This window comes from Morchella sextelata, assembly GCF_020137385.1.
Source record: "Morchella sextelata strain SCLS chromosome Unknown scls_15, whole genome shotgun sequence".
In the NCBI taxonomy this organism is placed as follows: Eukaryota; Fungi; Ascomycota; class Pezizomycetes; order Pezizales; family Morchellaceae; genus Morchella; species Morchella sextelata.
This window is the reverse complement of record NW_025408630.1, coordinates 75,547-100,878: the sequence shown is the minus strand read 5'-3', so window position 1 is coordinate 100,878 and position 25,332 is coordinate 75,547. Positions and strand designations below refer to the sequence as shown.

General features: G+C 49.1%; 9 protein-coding genes across 9 annotated transcripts; all 9 read right to left on the bottom strand.

Annotated features, from left to right (window-relative positions):
• Window positions 1-104: 104 nt before the first annotated feature.
• On the bottom strand, window positions 105-3,050 carry H6S33_003349 (uncharacterized protein; the record flags this gene model as incomplete). Its single annotated transcript, XM_044834940.1, has 1 exon — window positions 105-3,050. A coding segment is annotated over one exon (2,946 nt), but the record flags the coding sequence as incomplete, so codon positions are not given.
• Window positions 3,051-3,150: 100 nt separating this feature from the next.
• On the bottom strand, window positions 3,151-4,092 carry H6S33_003348 (uncharacterized protein; the record flags this gene model as incomplete). Its single annotated transcript, XM_044834929.1, has 1 exon — window positions 3,151-4,092. A coding segment is annotated over one exon (942 nt), but the record flags the coding sequence as incomplete, so codon positions are not given.
• A 39-nt stretch (window positions 4,093-4,131) lies between these two features.
• H6S33_003347 (uncharacterized protein) lies at window positions 4,132-4,764 on the bottom strand (the record flags this gene model as incomplete). Its single annotated transcript, XM_044834918.1, has 1 exon — window positions 4,132-4,764. A coding segment is annotated over one exon (633 nt), but the record flags the coding sequence as incomplete, so codon positions are not given.
• A 593-nt stretch (window positions 4,765-5,357) lies between these two features.
• H6S33_003346 (uncharacterized protein) lies at window positions 5,358-8,633 on the bottom strand (the record flags this gene model as incomplete). Its single annotated transcript, XM_044834907.1, has 1 exon — window positions 5,358-8,633. A coding segment is annotated over one exon (3,276 nt), but the record flags the coding sequence as incomplete, so codon positions are not given.
• Window positions 8,634-8,987: 354 nt separating this feature from the next.
• H6S33_003345 (uncharacterized protein) lies at window positions 8,988-9,929 on the bottom strand (the record flags this gene model as incomplete). The annotated part of the gene is made up of 1 exon (XM_044834896.1): window positions 8,988-9,929. A coding segment is annotated over one exon (942 nt), but the record flags the coding sequence as incomplete, so codon positions are not given.
• Window positions 9,930-9,990: 61 nt separating this feature from the next.
• H6S33_003344 (uncharacterized protein) lies at window positions 9,991-10,524 on the bottom strand (the record flags this gene model as incomplete). The annotated part of the gene is made up of 1 exon (XM_044834885.1): window positions 9,991-10,524. A coding segment is annotated over one exon (534 nt), but the record flags the coding sequence as incomplete, so codon positions are not given.
• Window positions 10,525-12,281: 1,757 nt separating this feature from the next.
• H6S33_003343 (uncharacterized protein) lies at window positions 12,282-15,410 on the bottom strand (the record flags this gene model as incomplete). Its single annotated transcript, XM_044834874.1, has 1 exon — window positions 12,282-15,410. A coding segment is annotated over one exon (3,129 nt), but the record flags the coding sequence as incomplete, so codon positions are not given.
• A 100-nt stretch (window positions 15,411-15,510) lies between these two features.
• On the bottom strand, window positions 15,511-17,142 carry H6S33_003342 (uncharacterized protein; the record flags this gene model as incomplete). The annotated part of the gene is made up of 1 exon (XM_044834862.1): window positions 15,511-17,142. A coding segment is annotated over one exon (1,632 nt), but the record flags the coding sequence as incomplete, so codon positions are not given.
• A 524-nt stretch (window positions 17,143-17,666) lies between these two features.
• Window positions 17,667-18,012, bottom strand: H6S33_003341 (uncharacterized protein; the record flags this gene model as incomplete). Its single annotated transcript, XM_044834851.1, has 1 exon — window positions 17,667-18,012. A coding segment is annotated over one exon (346 nt), but the record flags the coding sequence as incomplete, so codon positions are not given.
• Between the last annotated feature and the right edge of the window lie 7,320 nt (window positions 18,013-25,332).

Here is a 25,332-nt window from a genome sequence, read left to right as displayed (position 1 = left end):
ATCGCTATACAATATCACCGTTCTCTTCTTTCTTTAAGAAGACCACCGCCTCGCTTTCTTCATGCCCCGTCGAACCTTACCAACGCTAGAGTCCCGTAGTATTCCTATTCCGAGTTCCCATACCGTCTCCTATTATCCTCTTCGTACCCTACGGAATACTCGCTACTCACCCCCTTAAGAATTGCGTGTTTGTCGATTCGGGTAGTTTGGCACCGGATTCGAAAATCTTTTTTTGCTTCCGTAAGGGTGAGTTTCGCAATCTTAGCAGGGGGGCGGAATTCCCCTCGGTGGTGGTAGTTCGGTATTGGTTGTGTATTCCATTCTTCCAACAGGTGGTCGCGTAGTAGTTTATTTTGATTCCACTTGTCTCTCGCATTTCCGGGGGTTTGATATGGAAGTAGGAGAGAGGCGATTCGGTGTAGGGCTGTCCCTTTGATGTTTGCTTCTCCGTATGGGAGGAGCTCGATCAGGGATTCATTGTTGGGGTGGGTTGCATCGGTGCAGAGTATTCTAGTTCCGTACTTTCTTGAGCGGTAAGTCAGGAGGTGTTCAAGGGGGGGTAGTCCTGCTTCTCGGAGGAGTTTAGCTCTCTTGGTCCATCGAGGTAAGCCTGTGATGACCCGGGCAGCTTCGTTGTATAATTGTTCGAGGGATCTGATAATGTGGTCTGCACCAGTCCACCAAGCTTCGGATCCGTAGAGCAGACTTGGAAGGAAACCTTGCGTTATTAGGTGATGAACTGTCTTGACTGTTATACCTGGCAGGCGGGCAGTGTTTCGGATTTGGTGGAGGGCTTTCTGGCCTTTTGCGATCGCTGCTTCCATATGGGGCCGGAAGGAGAGGGTCGGATCTATACAGACTCCTACGTATTTCAGCCTCTCCTTGGGGTATATATTGATGTTGTTAACTTTGACTGGAAGTCGCGGTTGTTGTATGGATGATGTGGTGGGCCGGAAGAAGATCAGATCGGATTTATCTGGGTCGTATTTGATTTGGAGTGGCTCAGCTTTGGTCAGTCTTTCTCTCATTCGTTCCTCCATTCTCTTGATTGTGAAGCCTGGTGTTTTGGATATCTGCACCAGCGCATCGTCATCGATGTAAGTTGTGTCCATCTCTTTTCGGCTGCTAGTTGGGTCCAGGATTACTCCGGCGTAGATCATGAATAGTACCGGGGATATGGGGCTACCTTGCGGCACTCCAGAGTCAAAGGGCTGTGGTTCCTCTAGCTCATGGTTAAATTGGAACTGTAGTTTTCTGCCGGTGTTGAATTCTTTGCACCATTCTGTCAGATAGGTGGGGAATTTTTGTTGGTGCATGATTTCCGCGAGGAGTAGGTGGTCGACACAATTAAATGCTCCTTGGATGTCGTTGGTTAGGATCGCTGGTCTATCTCGCCGGGCGATTCCAGTACTGTTTTTCAGTAGTAGGTTTTGTTGTATTGGTGTTAAGGTTTTCAGGAGGGCATCGATTGCCGAGATCGTTGGTCTTCCTCCAAATTGATTCGCTGAGAGTGTGCCTAGGATTTCTCCAGCGGTACAGAGTCTTTGGGCCACTATCTTCTCCAGGATTTTGCTGAAACATTGTAGAAGGGAAATGGGCCGGTAGGCTTTCGCTTCATGGTAATTTGCTTTACCGGGTTTCGGGATCGGGATACACTTAGCTATTTTCCATTCCGCTGGGTGTACGCCGTGCCGGAGCATGGCGGAGAACATGTCTTGGATTAGAGTTGTATTTGCTCTGACTATTGCTTTAATAAAGGTATAGGGGATGCCATCCGGGCCGGTCACCGAGTGCGCTGGACAGGAGTCGATTGCTTTATTAAGTTCTTCGGGGGTGACTATGTCGAAGGTGTTGCTAAGGTCAAAAGAAGGGGGTCTAATGTTTAGGGGGGGATGGTCGGGGGACGTCCGTTTCGAGGGGAAAAGTTGGGCTCTTAGAGCTTGACACTTCCCCGCAAACATTTCTTCACCTTGTATGGTTGGTATGATTGTGTCTCTTCTCCTTCCTGCGTTTAGGATTCTCCAGACTTCACTACCTTTCACCTCTCTCATCGTCTTTTCCCGCTGGTCCGCTTTTGCTTTCCGGATCATGACTGTCCATTCTCTGCATGCCTTCCGGTGTTCCTCCACGTGATTGGGTTTCCTTGTGTTTCTCGCCTTCCTTTCTGCTGCGTTTACCCTTGCCTTCATTTGTTTCATTTCATCTGACCACCAGGAGTTGGCTCTTACCCCCTCCTTCGAGAGCGGTGTTACTATGCTGACTGTTGACCTGACCAGTTCTAGGAAGAAATCGACTGTTTGTTCCGTATGTTCCTTGGTTTCCCATGCCTCTGCAGGGATGGAAATGTTTGACATGTGGTTCTCCAATAGCTTCCAGTCTGTTTGTCGCCACATTCGTCTTGGTACAAAAGGTGGTTTTTCTAAGTGTAGATGGACAGAGGTTCTCCCGTGGTCTGAGCCCGCTCCGTAGGGTTCAGTGCTCCATCGTAGGTTGTGGTCAAGTGTTGGGCCTTTTACAAATGCAAGGTCGATGGTTGTGGGCCTTTTCCCTCTGTCTCTGGGGAAATGCGTAAAGACGCCTGGTTCGTTCAGGAGGGTCAATTTCTGTCGGGTTATCCATCTTTTTAACCGTGCGCCGTTGACGCGGTCTGCTCGAATGTTGTTTCTATATTCATGTGAATTTACTCCGTACCACATTTGATGGTGGCAGTTGAAGTCTCCCATTACTAGACAATTATCAAGGGTTTGGATTGTACTTGCTATTTGAGCGAAGGGGCCACTTCGGCCTGGGGAGTAAATGTTTAGGATTTGGGTTTTCTTGGTCTGGATTTCTACCGTAATCGATACTATGAAGTTATCATGTGTAGAATGGTGTTTTGGTTTGAGGTTGGCGTGTTTGCGGACGTATGTTGCGCATTTCGTATTGATATTGCTGGCTGTAAAAAGGTAAAAGAGATTTGATTCTGGCGGATATCCCTCTGTTGAGGTCCACGGTTCTTGTAATAGTAGGAAATAAATACTCGAGTCTGTTTCTGCTTCCTCCACCGCCGCCTTGGTGATTAGTTTGCTCCGTGCACAGTTAAGTTGGTGTGCGAGCGCGGTGGTTCAGGGCCTAGGCATTATTCGTCATGTGTTGGTCGTCTTCGGGAACGGGTGTGGCTCCGACCGGGGCGGTGGCTGGTACTTGGATTATTGGAAGTAGCTCTTGGGCGGGTGCGGTAGGTGGGTCTTGGGCGGGTGGGGCGTTTTCCTTCCCTTTGTTGAGGAATCGGCGTTTGACTCTTTCGGGGCATGCTGGGTCGGAGGCCTTATGGATTCCTTTACAGTTCAGACATCTGATTGGGGTGTGAGTGCATCTATATCCTCCCTGGCATTGATTGCATGGGTCGAAACTGGTGAGGTGGTCTCCGGCGCAGTGGCCGCATTTCCCACTGTTCTTACATTTCTCCTGGCGGTGGCCGTATTCGAGGCACTTCGCACACTGGGTATCCGGGAAGGTCGGGAGGAAGGCCTCGATATGGCAGCTTCGGTTGAAGAGAGATAGGAATTTAACTCCTAGTGTTTCCATTGTAATTTGTCCTGGGAGCGCGATGACCATTGATGAGTGGGTTTTCTCCATTCGAATCTCTGCTCTGGAGATCCAGCGGGGAATCTGTGCAAGTTGGAAGTTCTCTCCATAGTTGCTTCTGATTTCTGATGCTACCAATTGTCCCGCCTCGATGCCCTCCCCGACCGTTGTGGGAATTCCATGGAGAAGAAACTTTGAACATTTAGAGTTTGCGCGGATGCCAGCGACCGGTACCTGTAGGGTGAGGAGGGCCTCCTCAATTTCTTTGGCATATTCCATTGCCTTTGTTGCAGGGGTGACGAACTTTGTTTCCAGGATGAAGTTGTCCTTGGGTGTTCTCCTTGCTGAAATGAAGTGGCAGGATTCGTCCTGAATTTTTGCATTGACTAGGGTCCTGATCTCGGAGGGATTGACGTCGGATGGAGCAGTGGTTTCAACAATGATTTCTCTGTTGATTTTGGTATATTCTGGCTTGAAGAGAGGGTCCACTTTTGGCTTTGCAGACTTCTTTCTTCTCTCAACAACCTGGAAATTTCATTGAGCAGGACCGGGTGCCGAGGCCACGGCGGCCCAGGTGCCTGCTTTCCATCCACGGGGTGGGGCTTGTTGGGGGGGTGCGGGTGGGGGGGCCTGAGGAGCTGCCTGTGGCGCTGCTTGGGGAACTGTTTGGGGGACCGCTGGAGGGGGCATTCTCTGTCCCTGCGGTTGTTGTGGTTTTCGCTGTTGTTGCTGTTGTTGCTGTTGTTGCGGTTGCTGCGGTTGCTGCAGTTGGGGTTGTTTATTGAGGAGCACGTGGATTGCCGAGTGCATATTGGTGATCATACTTGTCTGCGCCTCGATTTGATGTCTCAATGTGTCCACTGTTCTCCGGAGTGTAGTCGTTTGCTCTTCGAGGATTTCAATCCTGTCGGAGGGTGCGCAGATCCAGCTGGTGGCATGTCTGATAGCCCAGGTAATATAGTTCAGGTCCGTCTGGGTGTGAGTGTCCTGGGGGACAACGCTCGGGTAGAGGTAGTCAATTCTCGGTTGGTATGGGTCATTATAGTCGGATTCTGTTGCGAAGGTCGAGGAGAATTCCTGTTCCTGAGTTCCGGATGGGGTTGGGTCGGGAACCGGAGTGTTCCTGTGCAGCGGGGGGGCTGTCCCTTGTTGGGAGGATTGGGTAAAAAAGGACTGGAGCGAAGCTTGCTGCGACATAATTGAATGTCCAGTTCTTCTGGCGGCGTAGAGTGATGTTTCGGAAAGGTTTATTTTCCTTCCTTTCGGGAGGTCAAGGCTGGAGAATTCTTCGCTGGAAGCCAGTTTTCGTAGGTTTCTTTCGCTTGGAACAACAAAACGCGACCGTACGATCGGGGACGAAGTGGCTCAACCTGGTATGGTATACCAGGGTAAACCGAAGGGAATAAATAAGATGTTTTTGAAGCGAGGTTTGTTATCAAGGAGTTCTTTGCGAGCCTCAGCGAGCAAGTAGAATGCAGAAGAAGAAGAAGAAGAAACTTATATTGCTTTGAAGTACAAGACTTATCGCATGCCGACCCAACCGCCTAAACACAAACCGAACAAAAGAACGAAAGGAAAAGAGAACAACAAACACAAACAAACAACAAGAACAAAAGCGAACACGAACAAACACAAACAAGAGTAAAGAAATTCCAGAACGACACTCAACCAGAAACAACCCAACGACAAGGAGAAATAACATATCTCAGCGAACTCGGGCGCTGGATCCATCAAAGCAAAGTAAACCAAAGTTAAAAGGTAAAAGGAATCCACCCTTCCTAATCCCGTCCCTAATCATTTTCTTCCATCCCCTCTTCTAGGTCCTCCTCCGCTTCCGCCGACTTGTACCACTTCGAGAGTTGAGAATCTTTCGCAAATTGTAAGATGAGGTCCGTTTTCAAGTTTGTAAACATCCAGTTTTCCCAGGTCATCGCTCCGGGGATCTTTTCCATCAGAGGGGCGCGGGTTCGAGCCCACGCTGGGCATTCCATAAGTATGTGTTTCGCTGAATTTTCCATACCACACTGGCATGGTTCGGGGTCTGTATATACCGCGTGTTTATCGATTCGGGTAGTTTGGCACCGGATTCGAAAAACTTTTTTCGCTTCCGTTAGGGTGAGTTTCGCAATCTTGGAAGGGGGGCGGAATTCCCCCCGGTGATGGTAGTCCAGTATTGGTTGTGTATTCCATTCTTCCAACAGGTGGTCGCGTAGTAGTTTGTTTTGATTCCACTTGTCTCTCGCATTTCCGGGGGTCTGGTATGGGAGTAGTAGGGAAGCGATTCGGTGTAGGCCTGTTCCTTTGATATTTGCTTCTCTGTATGGGAGGAGCTCGATCAGGGATTCATTGTTGGGGTGGGTTGCCTCGGAGCAGAGTATTCTGGTTCCGTACTTTCTTGAGCGATACGTTAGGAGGTGTTCTAGGGGGTGTAGTCCTGCCTCTCGGAGGAGTTTAGCTCTCTTGGTCCATCGAGGTAGGCCCGTGATGATCCGGGCCGCTTCGTTGTATAGTGGTTCGAGCGATCTAATGATGTGGTCTGCGCCAGTCCACCAAGCCTCAGATCCGTAGAGCAGGCTTAGAAGGAAGCCTTGTGTTATTAGGTGATGAACTGTCTTGACTGTTATACCTGGCAGGCGGGCAGTGTTTCGGATTTGGTGGAGGGCTTTCTGGCCTTTTGCGATCGCTGCTTCCATATGGGGCCGGAAGGAGAGGGTCGGATCTATACAGACTCCTACGTATTTCAGCCTCTCCTTGGGGTATATATCGATATTGTTAACTTTGACTGGAAGTCGTGATTGTTGTGTGGATGATGTGGTGGGCCGGAACAAGATCAGATCGGATTTATCTGGGTCGTATTTAATTTGGAGTGGCTCGGCTTTAATTAGTCTTTCTCTCATTCGTTCCTCCATTCTCTTGATTGTAAAACCTGGTGTTTTGGATATTTGCACCAGCGCATCGTCATCAATGTAAGTTGTATCCATCTCTTTTGGGCTGCTAGTTGGGTCCAGAATTACTCCGGCGTAGATCATGAATAGTACCGGAGACATGGGGCTACCTTGCGGCACTCCAGAATCATAGGGCTGTGGTTCCTCTAGCTCATGGTTGAATTGGAACTGTAGTTTTCTGCCGGTGTTGAATTCCTTGCACCATTCTGTCAGATAGGTGGGGAATTTTTGTTGGTGCATAATTTCCGTGAGGAGTAGGTGATCTATACAATTAAATGCTCCTTGGATGTCGTTGGTTAGGATCGCTGGTCTATCTCGCCGGGCAATTCCGGTGCTGTTTTCCAGTAGTAGGTTTTGTTGTATTGGTGTCAAGGTTCTCAGGAGGGTGTCGATTGCCGAGATGGTTGGTCTTCCTCCGAATTGGTTTGCTGAGAGTGTGCCTAGAATTTCTCCAGCGGTGCAGAGTCTTTGGGCCACTATCTTCTCCAGGATTTTACTGAAACATTGTAGAAGGGAAATGGGTCGGTAGGCTTTTGCTTCATGATAATTTGCTTTACCGGGTTTCGGGATCGGGATACACTTAGCTATTTTCCATTCCGCTGGGTGTACACCATGCCGGAGCATAGCGGAGAACATGTCTTGAATTAGAGTTGTGTTTGCTTTGACTATTGCTTTAATAAAGGTATAAGGGATGCCATCCGGGCCGGTCGCCGAGTGCGCTGGACAGGAGTCGATTGCTTTGTTAAGTTCTTCGGGGGTGACTATGTCGAAGGTGTTGCTAAAGTCAAAGGAGGGGGGTCTAATGTTCAAGGGGGGATGGTCGGGGGACTTCCGTTTCGAGGGGAAAAGTTGGGCTCTTAGAGCTTGACACTTCCCAGCAAACGTTTCTTCACCTTGTATGGTTGGTATGATTGTGTCTCGTCTCCTTCCTGCGCTTAGGATTCTCCAGACTTCACTGCCTTTCGCCTCGTTCATCGTCTTTTCCCGCTGGTCCGCTTTTGCTTTCCGGATCATGACTGTCCATTCCCTGCAAGCCTTCCTGTGTTCCTCCACATGATTGGGTTTCCTTGTATTTCTCGCCTTCCTTTCTGCTGCATTTACCTTTGCCTTCATTTGTTTCATTTCATCTGACCACCAGGAGTTGGCTCTTACCCCCTCCTTCGAGAGCGGTGTTACTATGCTGACTGTTGACCTGACCAGTTCTAGAAAGAAATCGACAGTCTGTTCCGTAAGTTCCTTGGTTTCCCATGCCTCTGCAGGGATGGAAATGTTTGACATGTGGTTTTCCAATAGCTTCCAGTCTGTTTGTCGCCACATTCGTCTTGGTACAAAAGGTGGTTTCTCCAAGTGTAAGTGAACGGAGGTTCTCCCATGGTCTGAGCGCGCTCCGTAGGGTTCAGTGCTCCATCGTAGGTTGTGATCGAGTATTGGGCCTTTTACAAATGTAAGGTCGATGGTTGTGGGCCTTTTCCCTCTGTCTCTGGGGAAATGCGTAAAGACGCCTGGTTCGTTCAGGAGGGACAGTTTCTGTCGGGTTATCCATCGTTTTAACCGTGCGCCGTTGACGCGGTCTGCTCGAATGTTGTTTCTGTATTCATGTGAATTTACTCCATACCACATTTGGTGGTGGCAGTTGAAGTCTCCCATTACCAGACAGTTATCAAGGGTTTGGATTGTACTTGCTATTTGAGCGAAGGGGCCACTTCGGCCTGGGGAATATATATTTAGGATTTGGGTTTTCTTGGTCTGGATTTCTACCGTCATCGATACTATGAAATTATCGTGTGTGTAGTGGTGTTTTGGTTTGAGGTTGGAGTGTTTGCGAACGTATGTTACACATTTTGTATTGGTGTTGCTGGCCATAAAAATATAGAAGAGATTTGATTCTGGTGGATATCCCTCTGCTGAGGTCCATGGTTCTTGTAATAGTAGGAAATAAATGCTAGAGTCTGTTTCCGCTTCTTCTACCGCCGCCTTGGTAATAAGTTCGCTCCGTGCACAATTGAGTTGGTGTGCGAGCGCAGTGGTTCTCTCAAGGGAGTGAGTAGCGAGTATTCCGCGGGCACGAAGAGCGTAGCAGGGGACGGTATGGGAGCTCCACGATATGGGTACTACGGGGCTCTAGCGTCGGTAAGGTTTGAAGGGGACGAGAACAAAGCGAGGCGGTGGTCTTCTTGAGGAAAGAAGAGAACGAGAGTATTATATAGCAATAGACAGCGTAGATACAGAAGACGTTGCGTAAAGAAAGAAGAGAACACAAAATACAAACAAACACCCCCCTTAATATACTCAAGGAAATCCCAGCGAAGACAAACCCAACATGACTCATACATCAACGATCAACAGAACCCGGTAGAACCCAATAGAACCTTTCTGACTAATCCGACTCTTCATAACCCCGTACCTCCACTGATCGATCCATTAAAGGTTCGAGGCCTAAGCATTATTTGTCATGTGTTGGTCATCTTCGGGAACGGGTGTGGCTCCGACTGGGGTGGTAGCTGGTACTTGAACTATCGGAAGCAACTCTTGGACGGGTGCGGCCGGTGGATCTTGAGCGGGTGTAGCGTTTTCCTTTCCTTTGTTGAGGAATCGGCGTTTGACTCTTTCGGGGCATGCTGGATCGGAGGCCTTATGGATTCCTTTACAATTCAGACATCTGATTGGGGTGTGGGTGCATCTATATCCTCCCTGGCATTGATTGCATGGGTGGAAGCTGGTGAGGTGATCTCCGGCACAATGACCGCATCTCCCATTGTTTTTGCATTTCTCCTGGCGGTGACCGTACTCGAGGCACTTCGCGCACTGGGTGTCTGGGAAGGTTGGGAGGAAAGCCTCGATGTGGCAGCTTCGGTTGAAGAGAGATAGGAATTTAACTCCTAGTGTTTCCATTGTAATTTGTCCTGGGAGCGCGATGACCATTGATGAGTGGGTTTTCTCCATTCGAGTCTCTGCTCTGGAGATCCAGCGGGGAATCTGTGCAAGTTGGAAGTTCTCTCCATAGTTGCTTCTGATTTCTGATGCTACCAATTGTCCCGCCTCGATGCCCTCCCCGACCGTTGTGGGAATTCCATGGAGGAGAAACTTTGACCATTTAGAGTTTGCGCGGATGCCAGCGACCGGTACCTGTAGGGTGAGGAGGGCCTCCTCAATTTCTTTGGCATATTCCATTGCCTTTGTTGCAGGGGTGACGAACTTTGTTTCCAGGATGAAGTTGTCCTTGGGTGTTCTCCTTGCTGAAATGAAGTGGCAGGATTCGTCCTGAATTCTTGCATTGACTAGGGTCCTGATCTCGGAGGGATTGATGTCGGATGGAGCAGTGGTTTCAACAATGATTTCTCTGTTGATTTTGGTATATTCTGGCTTGAAGAGAGGGTCCGCTTTTGGCTTTGCAGACTTCTTTCCTCTCTCAACAACCTGGAAATTTGGGTGCAGGTGGGGGGGCCTGAGGAGCTTCCTGAGGCGCTGCTTGGGGAACTGTTTGGGGGACCGCTGGAGGGGGCATTCTCTGTCCCTGCGGTTGTTGTGGTTTTCGCTGTTGTTGCTGTTGTTGCTGTTGTTGCGGTTGCTGCGGTTGCTGCGGTTGGGGTTGTTTATTGAGGAGCGCGTGGATCGCCGAGTGCATATTGGTGATCATACTTGTCTGCGCCTCGATTTGATGTCTCAATGTGTCCACTGTTCTCCGGAGTGTAGTCGTTTGCTCTTCGAGGATTTCAATCCTGTCGGAGGGTGCGCAGATCCGGCTCGTGGCATGTCTGATGGCCCAGGTAATATAGTTCAGGTCCGTCTGGGTGTGAGTGTCCTGGGGGACAATGCTCGGGTAGAGGTAGTCAATTCTCGGTTGGTATGGGTCATTATAGTCGGATTCTGTTGCGAAGGTCGAGGAGAATTCCTGTTCCTGAGTTCCGGATGGGGTTGGGTCGGGAACCGGAGTGTTCCTGTGCAGCGGGGGGGCTGTCCCTTGTTGGGAGGATTGGGTAAAAAAGGACTGGAGCGAAGCTTGCTGCGACATAATTGAATGTCCAGTTCTTCTGGCGGCGTAGAGTGATGTTTCGGAAAGGTTTATTTTCCTTCCTTTCGGGAGGTCAAGGCTGGAGAATTCTTCGCTGGAAGCCAGTTTTCGTAGGTTTCTTTCGCTTAGAACAACAAAACGCGACCGTACGATCGGGGACGAAGTGGCTCAGCCTGGTATGGTATACCAGGGTAAACCGAGAGGAGTAAAATAAAAAGTTTTTAAAATGAGGTTTGTTATCAGGGAGTTCTTTCCGAGCCTTAGCGAGCAAGTAGAATACAGAGAGAGAGAGAGAATCTTATATTGCATAGAAGCCGAAGCTTATCGCACACCTAACTACCCGACTACAACCTCCACCGACTAACCCGAAAGCAAAAAACGAAGTACAAAAACTAACTACCGCAGCTACAAGAACCACGTACATAATAAAACAAAAACAGCGCACGAAGAGGGCGCGAATAACAAGTGGTACAGGTAAGCAGAATCTAAGCGACAACAAAGAAACCTCCCCGTAGTAAGAATAAAAACCCCAAACTTCTCCGTCAACTACATTAGCGAGCACAATCCTATACGTAGTGTTCAATCGAAACGATATCATTACCAACGTTCCCGGTGTCATATCTGTGGACGAACCTTAACAGGACTGGGAAACCACGCGCACGAAGGCAGGAAAGGCCAACCGCAACAGCGTCAGGGGTGAAAGCGAGGGGGGGTGGGTTGAGTATTGGTCCTCGAGCATCTGCTTGTCAAACAGCGAGGGAGTAAAGAGTGGTGACCGGTAGGTCAAGTAAGGAGTGGGTGGGGTCGTCGGTCCCTGGAGCAACGGCTAAAGACTGTGCCCGAATCGTATTTGAAGTGGTGTCCTCTGGAGGGGACATGCAAAAGGGGTGAGCCGGAGGCTCAGTATATATGGGGGTCGCAATCGAAAGTGCCCACCGTATTGTGTTGAGGGTGGTCTCGGAGACCGGTTGGGTTGGGGTGAGGGGAGCGGGCCGCCTCGGGTAAAAAAGAGGTTGCCTGGTTAAGGCCGATAAAGAGGGGTAAGGTCACGGGACCTCGGGTAAAAATTTGACGATAGTTTCGCGACCGAGAGGTCGCTAACTTCGCGGGCTGTCGAGCGCTTTGGCAGTAGGTTCTCACTGACTGGAGATTACTGACAGTGTGCGTACCCGACGTGTGGGATCACTCGTGCGATGAGTGAAAGTAAGGAGGGGCGAAGGCGGCTTTCGAGAGTAGCCGCTGGTTTGGCGAGGGGTGAACGGTGGACGCATCACGTGAGGGCACCGAACGAGCAAAGAATGGGGGGGTCGAGCGAGGGAAGTTCTGGGACCGAAGCAATTCGAGAATCAGGATAACTCCATCTCGGGGGGAAGAAATCCTACCGCGAGCCAGAGGCGAGCGGGTAGAATACAGAAGAAGAAGAAGAAGAAATTTATATTGCTTTGAAGTACAAGACTTATCGCACGCCGACCCAACCGCCTAAACAAAACCGAACCGAACCGAACAAAAAGGAAAGAAAGAAAGAAAAGAAAAGAAAAACAACGAACACAAACACAAACGAACAAGAACAAAAACAAAAACAAACACAAGCGAACACGAACAGTAACAAGGAAATTCCAGAACAATACTCGACCAGAAAACCCAACAACAAGGAGAAATAACATGTCTCAGCGGAATCGAGCGCTGGACCCATCAAAACAGAACATAAAAAAACAAATTTAAAGAGTAAAAGGAAACTGCCCTTCCTAATCCCGTCCCTAATTATTTTCTTCCATCCCCTCTTCTAGGTCCGCCTCCGCCTCCGCCGACTCGTACCATTTCGAGAGTTGAGATTGTTTTGCAAATTGTAGGATGAGGTCCGTTCTCAGGTTTGTAAACATCCAGTTTTCCCAGGTCATCGCTCCGGGGATCTTCTCTATCAGGGGGGTGCGGATTCGAGCCCACGCTGGGCATTCCATGAGTATGTGTTTCGCTGAGTTTTCCATACCACACTGGCATGGTTCGGGGTCTGTATGTACTGCGTGTTTGTCGATTCGGGTGGTTTGGCACCGGATTCGAAATACTTTTTTTGCTTCCGTGAGGGTGAGTTTCGTTATCTTGGGAGGGGGGCGGAATTCCCCCCGGTGGTGGTAGTTCGGTATTGATTGTGTGTTCCATTCTTCCAACAGGTGGTCGCGTAGTAGTTTATTTTGGTTCCACTTATCTCTCGCATTTCCGGGGGTCTGATATGGGAGTAGCAGGGAAGCGATTCGGTGTAGGCCTGTTCCTTTGATATTTGCTTCTTTGTATGGGAGGAGCTCGATCAGGGATTCATTGTTGGGGTGGGTTGCCTCGGAGCAGAGTATTCTGGTTCCGTACTTTCTTGAGCGATATGTCAGGAGGTGTTCTAAGGGGGGTAGGCCTGCTTCTCGGAGGAGTTTAGCTCTTTTGGTCCATCGTGGTAGGCCGGTGATGATCCGGGCCGCTTCATTATATAGTGGTTCGAGGGATCTTATAATATGGTCTGCGCCAGTCCACCAAGCCTCGGATCCGTAGAGTAGGCTTGGGAGGAAGCCTTGTGTTATGATATGATGGATTGTTTTGACCGTTATGCCTGGCAAGCGGGCTGTGTATCGAATCTGGTGGAGGGCTTTAAGGCCTTTTGCGATCGCTGCTTCGATGTGGGGCCGGAAGGAGAGGGTCGGATCTATCCAGACTCCTACATATTTCAGCCTTTCTTTGGGGTGTATATTGATATTGCTAACTTTGACCGGAAGTCGTGGTTGTTGTGTGGATGATGTGGTGGGCCGGAAGAAGATCAAGTCGGATTTATCCGGGTCGTATTTAATTTGGAGTGGCTCAGCTTTTATTAGTCTCTCTCTCATTCGTTCCTCCATTCTCTTGATTGTGAAGCCTGGTGTTTTGGATATTTGTACCAGCGCGTCGTCATCGATGTAAGTAGTGTCCATCTCTTTCGGGCTGCTTGTTGGGTCCAGGATTACTCCAGCATAGATCATAAATAGCACCGGGGACATGGGGCTACCCTGCGGCACTCCAGAATCATAGGGCTGTGGCTCTTCTAGCTCATGGTTGAATTGAAACTGTAGTTTTCTGCCGGTATTGAATTCCTTGCACCATTCTGTTAAGTAGGTAGGGAATCTTTGTTGTTGCATGATTTCCGCGAGGAGTAGGTGGTCAACGCAGTTGAATGCTCCTTGGATATCATTGGTGAGGATCGCTGGTCTGTCTCGCCGAGCGACTCCGGTACTGTTTTTCAGTAGTAGGTTTTGTTGTATTGGCGTTAAGGTTCTCAGCAGGGCATCGATTGCCGAGATGGTTGGTCTTCCTCCAAATTGATTCGCTGAGAGTGTGCCTAAAATTTCTCCAGCGGTGCAGAGTCTTTGGGCCACTATCTTCTCCAGGATTTTGCTGAAACATTGTAGAAGGGAAATGGGCCGGTAGGCTTTTGCTTCATGATAGTTTGCTTTACCGGGTTTCGGGATCGGGATACACTTAGCTATTTTCCATTCCGCTGGGTGTACACCGTGCCGGAGCATAGCGGAGAACATGTCTTGGATTAGAGTTATATTTGCTTTGACTATTGCTTTAATAAAGGTGTAAGGAATGCCATCCGGGCCGGTCGCCGAGTGCACTGGACAGGAGTCGATTGCTTTATTAAGTTCTTCGGGGGTGACTATGTCGAAGGTGTTGCTAAGGTCAAAAGAAGGGGGTCTAATGTTTAGGGGAGGGTGGTCGGGGGACGTCCGTTTCGAGGGGAAAAGTTGGGCTCTTAGAGCTTGACACTTCCCCGCGAACGTTTCTTCACCTTGTATGGTTGGTATGATTGTGTCTCTTCTTCTTCCTACGTTTAGGATTCTCCAGACTTCACTACCTTTCGCCTCGTTCATCGTCTTTTCCCGCTGATCCGCTTTTGCTTTCCGGATCATGACTGTCCATTCTCTGCAAGCCTTCCGGTGTTCCTCCACGTGATTGGGTTTCCTTGTGTTCCTCGCCTTCCTTTCTGCTGCATTTACCCTTGCCTTCATTTGTTTCATTTCATCTGACCACCAGGAGTTGGCTCTTACCCCCTCCTTCGAGAGCGGTGTTACTATGCTGACTGTTGACCTGACCAGTTCTAGGAAGAAATCGACAGTCTGTTCCGTAAGTTCCTTGGTTTCCCATGCCTCTGCAGGGATGGAAATGTTTGACATGTGGTTTTCCAATAGCTTCCAGTCTGTTTGTCGCCACATTCGTCTTGGTACAAAAGGTGGTTTCTCCAGGTGTAAGTGAACGGAGGTTCTCCCATGGTCTGAGCCCGCTCCGTAGGGTTCAGTGCTCCATCGTAGGTTATGATCGAGTATTGGGCCTTTTACAAATGTAAGGTCGATGGTTGTCGGCCTTTTCCCTCTGTCTCTGGGGAAATGCGTAAAGACGCCTGGTTCGTTCAGGAGGGACAGTTTCTGTCGGGTTATCCATCGTTTTAGTCGTGCACCATTGACGCGATCTGCTCGAATATTGTTTCTGTATTCATGTGAATTTACTCCGTACCACATTTGATGGTGGCAGTTGAAGTCTCCCATTACTAGACAATTATCAAGGGTTTGGATTGTACTTGCTATTTGAGCGAAGGGGCCACTTCGGCCTGGGGAGTATATATTTAGAATTTGGGTTTTCTTGTTCTGGATTTCTACCGTAATCGATACTATGAAATTATCGTGTGTGTAGTGGTGTTTTGGTTTAAGGTTGGCATGTTTGCGGACGTATGTTGCGCATTTCGTATTGATGTTGCTGGCTGTAAAAAGGTAAAAAAGATTTGATTCTGGTGGATATCCCTCTGTTGAGGTCCATGGTTCTTGTAATAGTAGGAAATAAATGCTCGAGTCTGTTTCTGCTTCTTCCACCGCCGCCTTGGTGATTAGTTCGCTCCGTGCACAATTAAGTTGGTGTGCGAGCGCGGTTGTTCGCAGCCTAGGCATTATTCGTCATGGGTTGGTCGTCTTCGGGAACGGGTGTGGCTCCGACCGGGGCAGTGGCTGGTACTTGGATTATTGAAATTGGCTCCTGGGCGGGTGCGGCAGGTGGGTCTTGGGCGGGTGGGGCGTTTTCCTTTCCTTTATTCAGGAATCGGCGTTTAACTCTTTCAGGGCATGCTGGGTCGGAGGCCTTATGGATTCCTTTACAGTTCAAACATCTGATTGGGGTGTGGGTGCATCTGTATCCTCCCTGGCATTGATTGCATGGGTGGAAGCTGGTGAGATGGTCTCCGGCACAATGACCGCATTTTCCATTGTTCTTACATTTCTCCTGGCGGTGGCCGTATTCGAGGCACTTTGCACACTGGGTATCCGGGAAGGTTGGGAGGAAGGCCTCGATATGGCAGCTTCGGTTGAAGAGAGATAGGAATTTAACTCCTAGTGTTTCCATTGTGATTTGTCCCGGGAGCGCGATGACCATAGATGAGTGGGTTTTCTCCATTCGAGTTTCTGCCCTGGATATCCAGCGGGGAACCTGGGCAAGTTGGAAGTTCTCTCCATAGTTGCTTCTGATTTCTGATGCTACTAGTTGTCCCGCCTCAATGCCCTCCCCGACCGTTGTGGGGATTCCATGGAGGAGAAACTTTGACCATTTGGAGTTTGCGCGGATGACAGCGACCGGTACCTGTAGGGTGAGGAGGGCCTCCTCAATTTCTTTGGCGTATTCCATTGCCTTTGTTGCAGGGGTAACGAATTTTGTTTCCAGGATGAAGTTGTCCTTAGGTGTTCTTCTTGCCGAAATGAAATGGCAGGACTCGTCTTGGATTCTTGCATTGACGAGGGTTCTGATCTCGGAGGGGTTGACGTCAGATGGGGCAGTAGTTTCCACGATGATCTCCCTGTTGATCTTGGTATACTCTGGTTTGAAGAGGGGATCCGCTTTTGGCTTTGCGGGCTTCTTTTTCCTCTCGATGACCTGGAAGTTACCTTGGGCAGGACCGGGTGCCGAGGCCACGGCGGCCCAGGTGCCTGCCTTCCATCCACGGGGTGGGGCTTGTTGGGGGGGTGCGGGTGGGGGGGCCTGAGGAGCTGCCTGTGGCGCTGCTTGGGGAGCTGTTTGTGGGACCGCTGGAGGGGGCATTCTCTGTCCTTGCGGTTGCTGTGGTTTTCGCTGCTGTTGCTGTTGTTGCTGTTGATGCTGTTGTTGCGGTTGTTGCGGTTGCTGCGGTTGCTGCGGTTGTGGTTGTTTGTTGAGGAGCGCGTGGATCGCCGAATGCATATTGGTGATCATGTTTGTCTGCGCCTCGATCTGATGCTTCAGTGTATCCACTGTTCTCCGGAGAGTAGTCGTTTGTTCTTCGAGGATTTCAATCCTGTCGGAGGGTGGGCAGATCCGGCTGGTGGCATGTCTAATGGCCCAGGTGATGTAGTTCAGGTCCGTCTGGGTGTGGGTGTCCTGGGGGACAATGCTCGGGTAGAGGTAGTCAACTCTTGGCTGGTAGGGGTCGTTGTAGTCGGATTCTGTTGCAAAGGTCGAGGAGAATTCCTGTTCCTGAGCTCCGGATGGGGTTGGGTCGGGAACCTGAGTGTTCCTGTTCTGCGAGGGGGCTGTCCCTTGTTGGGAAGACTGAGTGAAAAAGGACTGGAGCGAAGCTTGCTGCGACATGATTGAATGTCCAGTTCTCCTGGCGGCGTAGAGTGACGTTTCGGAAAGGTTTCTTTTCCTTCCTTTCGGGAGGTCAAGGCTGGAGAATTCTTCGCTAGAAGCCAGTTTTCGTGGTGTTTCTTTCGCTAGGAACAACAAACGCGACCGTACGATCGGGGGCGAAGTGGCTCAACCTGGTATGATATACCAGGGTAAACCGAGGGGAGTAAAATAAAAGTGTTTTTTAAAGCGAGGTTTGATATCAGGAAGTTTTGCGAGCCTTAGCGAGCAAGGAGAATACAGAGGTTGCGTAAAGAAAGAAGGAAAGAGAGAAAACAGGTAAAAGCACAAAACAACGCCCCCTTATATATCCAACCATAGTCCAATGATGACTAATACCTCCACGTAACAGAAACTGAAAGAACATAACAGAAATCTCCATTACAAATCCTAATTCTACTGCAGAATACCTCCTTTTATCATTCTAGTTTACCACCTAACCGAAATACATAGCTGCCGTTACAGACCACGCCCCCCTCTAAAGCCTACCTCCTGGTAGGCTTAGGCTTTCCAGGATAACGCTCGTGGAATTGTTTGACGATATCAGGTGAATGCTTAAGGTCAGATAGTAGTTGCCAGTAGGCTTCGTCATACCCTACATATCGTACTAAATACTCGAACCTTCCTCTTCGTTTCCTCGAATCCAAAATATCTTCGACTTCCCATTCTTTCTCCCCTTCGATTTCAACCAGAGGTGGTGCTAATTGTTGCTGTCCTGGTAAAGGATCATTTGCTTCGGATGACAATAATGAAATATCAAATACTAGATGAATCTTCATTGACCGGGGAAGTTCCAATTCGTAAACATAGGGATTGATGATCCGCTTAACGCTATAAGGTTCAATATGTTTCCAATCGAATTTCTTGGAAGGCCACTTTGTTAGAATATGGTGTGTCGATAGGAAAACTTTATCTCCTAAATAGTAACGAGGAGCTGGAGTCCAATTTCAATTGGCTGACTCTTCTTGTATCCTTTGCGCCCAAAACATCTCTTCTCTCAGAAAATCCACTACATCCTTCATCTCTTTTGCAATACGATTAGCTTGATCCTCCGCCATCGTTCGACCATGTTCCAAAGGACCAAAAGTCATCCTTGGATTTCTTCCCGAATTGGCATAAAAAGGAGAGACTTTTGTTGTTTCCGAAGCATGATTGTTTGTCGCAAACTCGGCCATTGATGACAATCGAGTCCAATCGTCCTGTTGATAATATACATAGCTTCGAAGGTATTATTCCATTACGGCATTGATTCTTTCCGTCTGTCCATCTGTCTGAGGATGAAATGCGGTAGAGAATTTCAACGATATTTCCAACCGATCACAAAGCGACTTCCAAAACTCCGCAACAAACTGTGTTCCTGTAACGGGGACTATGGGCGTAGGAACTATGAAGCCAAGGAATACAACCGAGGTGAAGACGTGGACGTAGGAGGTTCGTGGACTATGGACTATGGGGCCGAAGGGTATACCTAAGGCAAGAACGGGGACTGTGGACTATGGACTATGGATGGTTGTACCTGGTCTAGTATACCGGGTAAACCCTATGACGTAGCGCGAACCAAATAGTATTCGTGACCGTAAAGTACAGAAGAAGAAGAAGAAACTTATATTGCTTTGAAGTACAAGACTTATCGCACGCCGACCCAACCGCCTAAAACACAAATCAAACCGAACAAAAGAAAGAAAGAAAAGAAAACAACAAACATAAACGCAAACGAACAAGGACAAGAACAAAACAAGCACAAGCGAGCACGAACAGTAACAAGGAAATTCCAGAACAATACTCGACCAGAAAACCCAACGACAAGGAGAAATAACGTATCTCAGCGGACTCGAGCGCTGGATCCATCAAATCAAAGAATAAAAACAATTTTAAAGAGTAAAAGGAAACTCCCCTTCCTAATCCCGTTTCCAGTCATTTCCTTCCATCCCCTCTTCCAGGTCCGCCTCGGCCTCCGCCGACTCGTACCATTTCGAAAGTTGAGATTGTTTTGCAAATTGTAGGATGAGGTCCGTTTTCAGGTTTGTAAACATCCAGTTTTCCCAGGTCATCGCTCCGGGGATCTTCTCTATCAGGGGGGTGCGGATTCGAGCCCACACTGGGCATTCCATGAGTATGTGTTTCGCTGAGATTTCCATACCACACTGGCATGGTTCGGGGTCTGTATATACTGCGTGTTTGTCGATTCGGGTGGTTTGGCACCGGATTCGAAATATTTTTTTTTGCTTCCGTAAGGATGAGTTTCGCTATCTTGGGAGGGGGGCGGAATTTCCCCCGGTGGTGGTAGTTCGGTATTGATTGTGTGTTCCATTCTCCCAATAGGTGGTCGCGTAGTAGTTTATTTTGGTTCCACTTATCTCTCGCATTTCCGGGGGTCTGGTATGGGAGTAGTAGGGAAGCGATTCGGTGTAGGCCTGTTCCTTTGATATTTGCTTCTTTGTAAGGGAGGAGCTCGATCAGGGGTTCATTGTTGGGGTGGGTTGCCTCGGAGCAGAGTATTCTGGTTCCGTACTTTCTTGAGCGATATGTCAGGAGGTGTTCTAAGGGGGGTAGGCCTGCTTCTCGGAGGAGTTTAGCTCTTTTGGTCCATCGTGGTAGGCCGGTGATGACCCGGGCCGCTTCATTATATAGTGGTTCGAGGGATCTTATAATGTGGTCTGCGCCAGTCCACCAAGTCTCGGATCCGTAGAGTAGACTTGGAAGGAAGCCTTGTGTTATAATGTGATGGATTGTTTTGACCGTTATGCCTGGCAAGCGGGCTGTATATCGAATCTGGTGGAGGGCTTTAAGGCCTTTTGCGATCGCTGCTTCAATGTGGGGCCGGAAGGAGAGGGTCGGATCTATCGAGACTCCTACGTATTTCAGCCTCTCCTTGGGGTATATATTGATGTTGTTAATTTTGACCGAAAGTCGTGGTTGTTGTGTGGATGATGTGGTGGGCCGGAAGAAGATCAGGTCGGATTTATCCGGGTCGTATTTAATTTGGAGTGGCTCAGCTTTTATTAGTCTCTCTCTCATTCGTTCCTCCATTCTCTTGATTGTGAAGCCTGGTGTTTTGGATATCTGTACCAGCGCGTCGTCATCGATGTAAGTAGTGTCCATCTCTTTTGGGCTGCTTGTTGGGTCCAGGATTACTCCAGCATAGATCATAAATAGCACCGGGGACATGGGGCTACCTTGCGGCACTCCAGAATCATAGGGCTGTGGCTCTTCTAGCTCATGGTTGAATTGAAACTGTAGTTTTCTGCCGGTATTGAATTCCTTGCACCATTCTGTTAAGTAGGTAGGGAATTTTTGTTGTTGCATGATTTCCGCGAGGAGTAGGTGGTCAACGCAGTTAAATGCTCCTTGGATATCATTGGTTAGGATCGCTGGTCTGTCTCGCCGAGCGACTCTGGTACTGTTTTTCAGTAGTAGGTTTTGTTGTATTGGCGTTAAGGTTCTCAGCAGGGCGTCGATTGCCGAGATGGTTGGTCTTCCTCCAAATTGATTCGCTGAGAGTGTGCCTAGAATTTCTCCAGCGGTGCAGAGTCTTTGGGCCACTATCTTCTCCAGGATTTTGCTGAAACATTGTAGAAGGGAAATGGGCCGGTAGGCTTTCGCTTCATGGTAGTTTGCTTTACCGGGTTTCGGGATCGGGATACACTTAGCTATTTTCCATTCCGCTGGGTGTACGCCGTGCCGGAGCATGGCGGAGAACATGTTTTGGATTAGAGTTGTGTTTGCTTTGACTATTGCTTTAATAAAGGTATAAGGGATGCCATCCGGGCCGGTCGCTGAGTGCGCTGGACAGGAGTCGATTGCTTTATTAAGTTCTTCGGGGGTGACTATGTCGAAGGTGTTGCTAAGGTCAAAAGAAGGGGGTCTAATGTTTAGGGGGGGGTGGTCGGGGGACGTCCGTTTCGAGGGGAAAAGTTGGGCTCTTAGAGCTTGGCACTTCCCCGCAAACGTTTCTTCACCTTGTATGGTTGGTATGATTGTGTCTCGTCTTCTTCCTACGTTTAGGATTCTCCAGACTTCACTACCTTTCGCCTCTCTCATCGTCTTTTCCCGCTGGTCCGCTTTTGCTTTCCGGATCATGACTGTCCATTCTCTGCATGCCTTCCGGTGTTCCTCCACGTAATTGGGTTTCCTTGTGTTCCTCGCCTTCCTTTCTGCTGCATTTACCTTTGCCTTCATTTGTTTCATTTCATCTGACCACCAGGAGTTGGCTGTTACCCCCTCCTTCGAGAGCGGTGTTACTATGCTGGCTGTTGACCTGACCAGTTCTAGAAAGAAATCGACAGTCTGTTCCGTAAGTTCCTTGGTTTCCCATGCCTCTGCAGGGATGGAAATGTTTGACATTTGGTTTTCCAATAGCTTCCAGTCTGTTTGTCGCCACATTCGTCTTGGTACAAAAGGTGGTTTCTCCAAGTGTAAGTGAACGGAGGTTCTCCCATGGTCTGAGCGCGCTCCGTAGGGTTCAGTGCTCCATCGTAGGTTGTGATCGAGTATTGGGCCTTTTACAAATGTAAGGTCGATGGTTGTGGGCCTTTTCCCTCTGTCTCTGGGGAAATGCGTAAAGACGCCTGGTTCGTTCAGGAGGGACAGTTTCTGTCGGGTTATCCATCGTTTTAACCGTGCGCCGTTGACGCGGTCTGCTCGAATGTTGTTTCTATATTCATGTGAATTTACTCCGTACCACATTTGATGGTGGCAGTTGAAGTCTCCCATTACTAGACAATTATCAAGGGTTTGGATTGTACTTGCTATTTGAGCGAAGGGGCCACTTCGGCCTGGGGAGTAAATGTTTAGGATTTGGGTTTTCTTGGTTTGGATTTCTACCGTAATCGATACTATGAAGTTATCATGTGTATAGTGGTGTTTTGGTTTAAGGTTGGCATGTTTGCGGACGTATGTTGCGCATTTCGTGTTGATATTGCTGGCTGTAAAAAGGTAAAAAAGATTTGATTCCGGTGGATATCCCTCTGCTGAGGTCCATGGTTCTTGTAATAATAGGAAATAAATACTAGAGTCTGTTTCCGCTTCTTCTACCGCCGCCTTGGTAATGAGTTCGCTCCGTGCACAATTGAGTTGGTGTGCGAGCGCGGTGGTTCGAGGCCTAAGCATTATTTGTCATGGATTGATCATCTTCGGGAACGGGTGTGGCTCCGACTGGGGCGGTGGCTGGTACTTGAACTATTTGAAGCAGCTCTTGGACGGGTGCGGCCGGTGGGTCTTGAGCGGGTTGTGCATTTTCCTTCCCTTTATTGAGGAATCGGCGTTTGGCTCTCTCGGGGCATGCTGGGTCGGAGGCCTTATGAGCTCCTTTACAGTTCAGGCATCTGATTGGAGTGTGGGTGCATCTATATCCTCCCTGGCATTGATTGCATGGGTGGAAACTGGTGAGGTGGTCTCCGGCGCAGTGGCCGCATTTCCCATTGTTCTTACATTTCTCCTGGCGGTGGCCGTATTCGAGGCACTTCGCACACTGGGTATCCGGGAAGGTTGGAAGGAAGGCCAAAATATGGCAGCTTCGGTTGAAGAGACATAGGAATTTAACTCCTAGTGTTTCCATTGTAATTTGTCCTGGGAGCGCGATGCCCATTGATGAGTGGGTTTTCTCCATTCGAGTCTCTGCTCTGGAGATCCAGCGGGGAATCTGTGCAAGTTGGAAGTTCTCTCCATAGTTGCTTCTGATTTCTGATGCTACCAATTGTCCCGCCTCGATGCCCTCCCCGACCGTTGTGGGAATTCCATGGAGGAGAAACTTTGACCATTTAGAGTTTGCGCGGATGCCAGCGACCGGTACCTGTAGGGTGAGGAGGGCCTCCTCAATTTCTTTGGCATATTCCATTGCCTTTGTTGCAGGGGTGACGAACTTTGTTTCCAGGATGAAGTTGTCCTTGGGTGTTCTCCTTGCTGAAATGAAATGGCAGGATTTGTCCTGAATCTTTGCATTAACTAGGGTCCTGATCTCAGAGGGGTTGACGTCGGATGGGGCAGTGGTTTCAATAATGATCTCCCTGTTGATTTTGGTGTACTCTGGCTTGAAGAGGGGGTCCGCTTTTGGCTTTGCGGACTTCTTTTTCCTCTCGACAACCTGGAAGTTTCCTTGGGCAGGACCGGGTGCCGAGGCCACGGCGGCCCAGGTGCCTGCCTTCCATCCCCGGAGTGGGGCTTGTTGGGGGGGTGCGGGTGGGGGGGCCCGAGGAGCTGCCTGTGGCACTGCTTGGGGAACTGTTTGTGGGACCGCTGGAGGGGGCATTCTCTGTCCTTACGGTTGTTGTGGTTTTCGCTGTTGTTGCTGTTGTTGCTGTTGTTGCTGTTGTTGCTGTTGTTGCGGTTGCTGCGGTTGCTGCGGTTGCGGTTGTTTGCTGAGGAGGGCGTGGATCGCCGAATGCATATTGGTGATCATATGTGTCTGCGCCTCGATCTGGTGTCTCAGTGTATCCACTGTTCTCTGGAGTGTAGTTGTTTGCTCTTCGAGGATTTCAATCCTGTCAGAGGGTGGGCAGATCCGGCTGGTAGCATGTCTGATGGCCCAAGTGATATAGTTCAGGTCCGTCTGGGTGTGAGTGTCCTGGGGGATAACGCTCGGGTAGAGGTAGTCAATTCTTGGTTGGTATGGGTCGTTGTAGTCGGATTCTGTTGCAAAGGTCGAGGAGAATTCCTGTTCCTGAGCTCCGGATGGGGTTGGGTCGGGGACCGGAGTGTTTCTGTTCTGCGGGGGGGCTGTCCCTTGCTGGGAAGACTGGGTAAAAAAGGACTGGAGCGAGGCTTGTTGCGACATGATTGAATGTCCAGTTCTTCTGGCGGCGTAGAGTGATGTTTCGGAAAGGTTTCTTTTCCTTCCTTTCGGGAGGTCAAGGCTGGAGAATTCTTCGCTAGAAGCCAGTTTTTGTGGTGTTTCTTTCGCTAGGAACAACAAACGCGACCGTACGATCGGGGACAAAGTGGCTCAACCTGGTATGGTATACCAGGGTAAACCGAAGGGAATAAAAATAAAAGTGTTTTTTGAAGCGAGGTTAACTGTCAGGGAGTTCTTTGCGAGCCAGAGGCGAGCGGGTAGAATGCAGAGGTTGCGTAAAGAGAAAAGAAAAAGAAAGAGAAACAAGAAATCACAAGACAACGCCCCCCTTATATATCCATACCCTATCCCAATGCTGACTCATACCCTCGCATAACAGAAACAGAAAGAACATAATAAAAACCCGCTTCACTAAACCCAACCACACTACATAATCCTTCTCCCTTATACCCAGACAACTCACATAGCCAACCCGCCTAACTGCCGTTACAGACCACTTCCCCCTCTAAGGCCTACCTCCTGGTAGGCTTAGGTTTCCGTGGATAACGTTCATGGAATCGTTTGACGATATCGGGTGAGTGTTCGACATCCGACAATGGCTGCCACGAAGCTTCATCGTAACCAATATACTTTACCAAGTATTCAAATCTTCCTCGACGATCCCTGGAATCCAAAATATCCTCGACTTCCCACTCCTCCTGTCCTTCAACTTCGACCGGCAGTGGTGGTAACTGTTGTTGTCCTGGTAAAGGATCGTTTGCTGCAGATGACAATAAAGAGACATGGAATATGGGATGAACTTTCATAGAACGAGGGAGTTCCAACTCATAGGCATAAGAACTAACGATCCGCTTCACAATATATGGTCCAATGCGTTTCCAATCGAGTTTCTTCGAAGGGCGTTTAGTGAGGACATGGCTGGTCGATAAGAAAACTTTATCCCCCACACGATAGTGAGGTGCTGGAGTCCGACGTATATTGGCGGACTCTTCTTGGATCCTTTGCGCTCGAAATAGTTCATCCTTTAGAAAACCCAATATATCCTTCATCTCCCTTCCAATACTGTTGGCCTGATGCTCCGCTGTCGTCCTACCATGTTCCAAAGGACCAAAAGTCATTCTTGGATTCCTCCCTGAATTAGCGTAAAATGGAGAGATTCTCGTCGTTTCCGAAGCATGGTTATTTGTTGCAAACTCGGCCATTGGTAACCATCGAACCCAGTCGTCCTGTTGATAAGAAACATAGCTTCGAAGGTATTGTTCCATCACAGCATTGATTCTTTCCGTTTGTCCATCCGTCTGGGGGTGAAACGCTGTAGAGAACTTTGGCGATATTTCCAAACGATCGCAAAGGGATCTCCA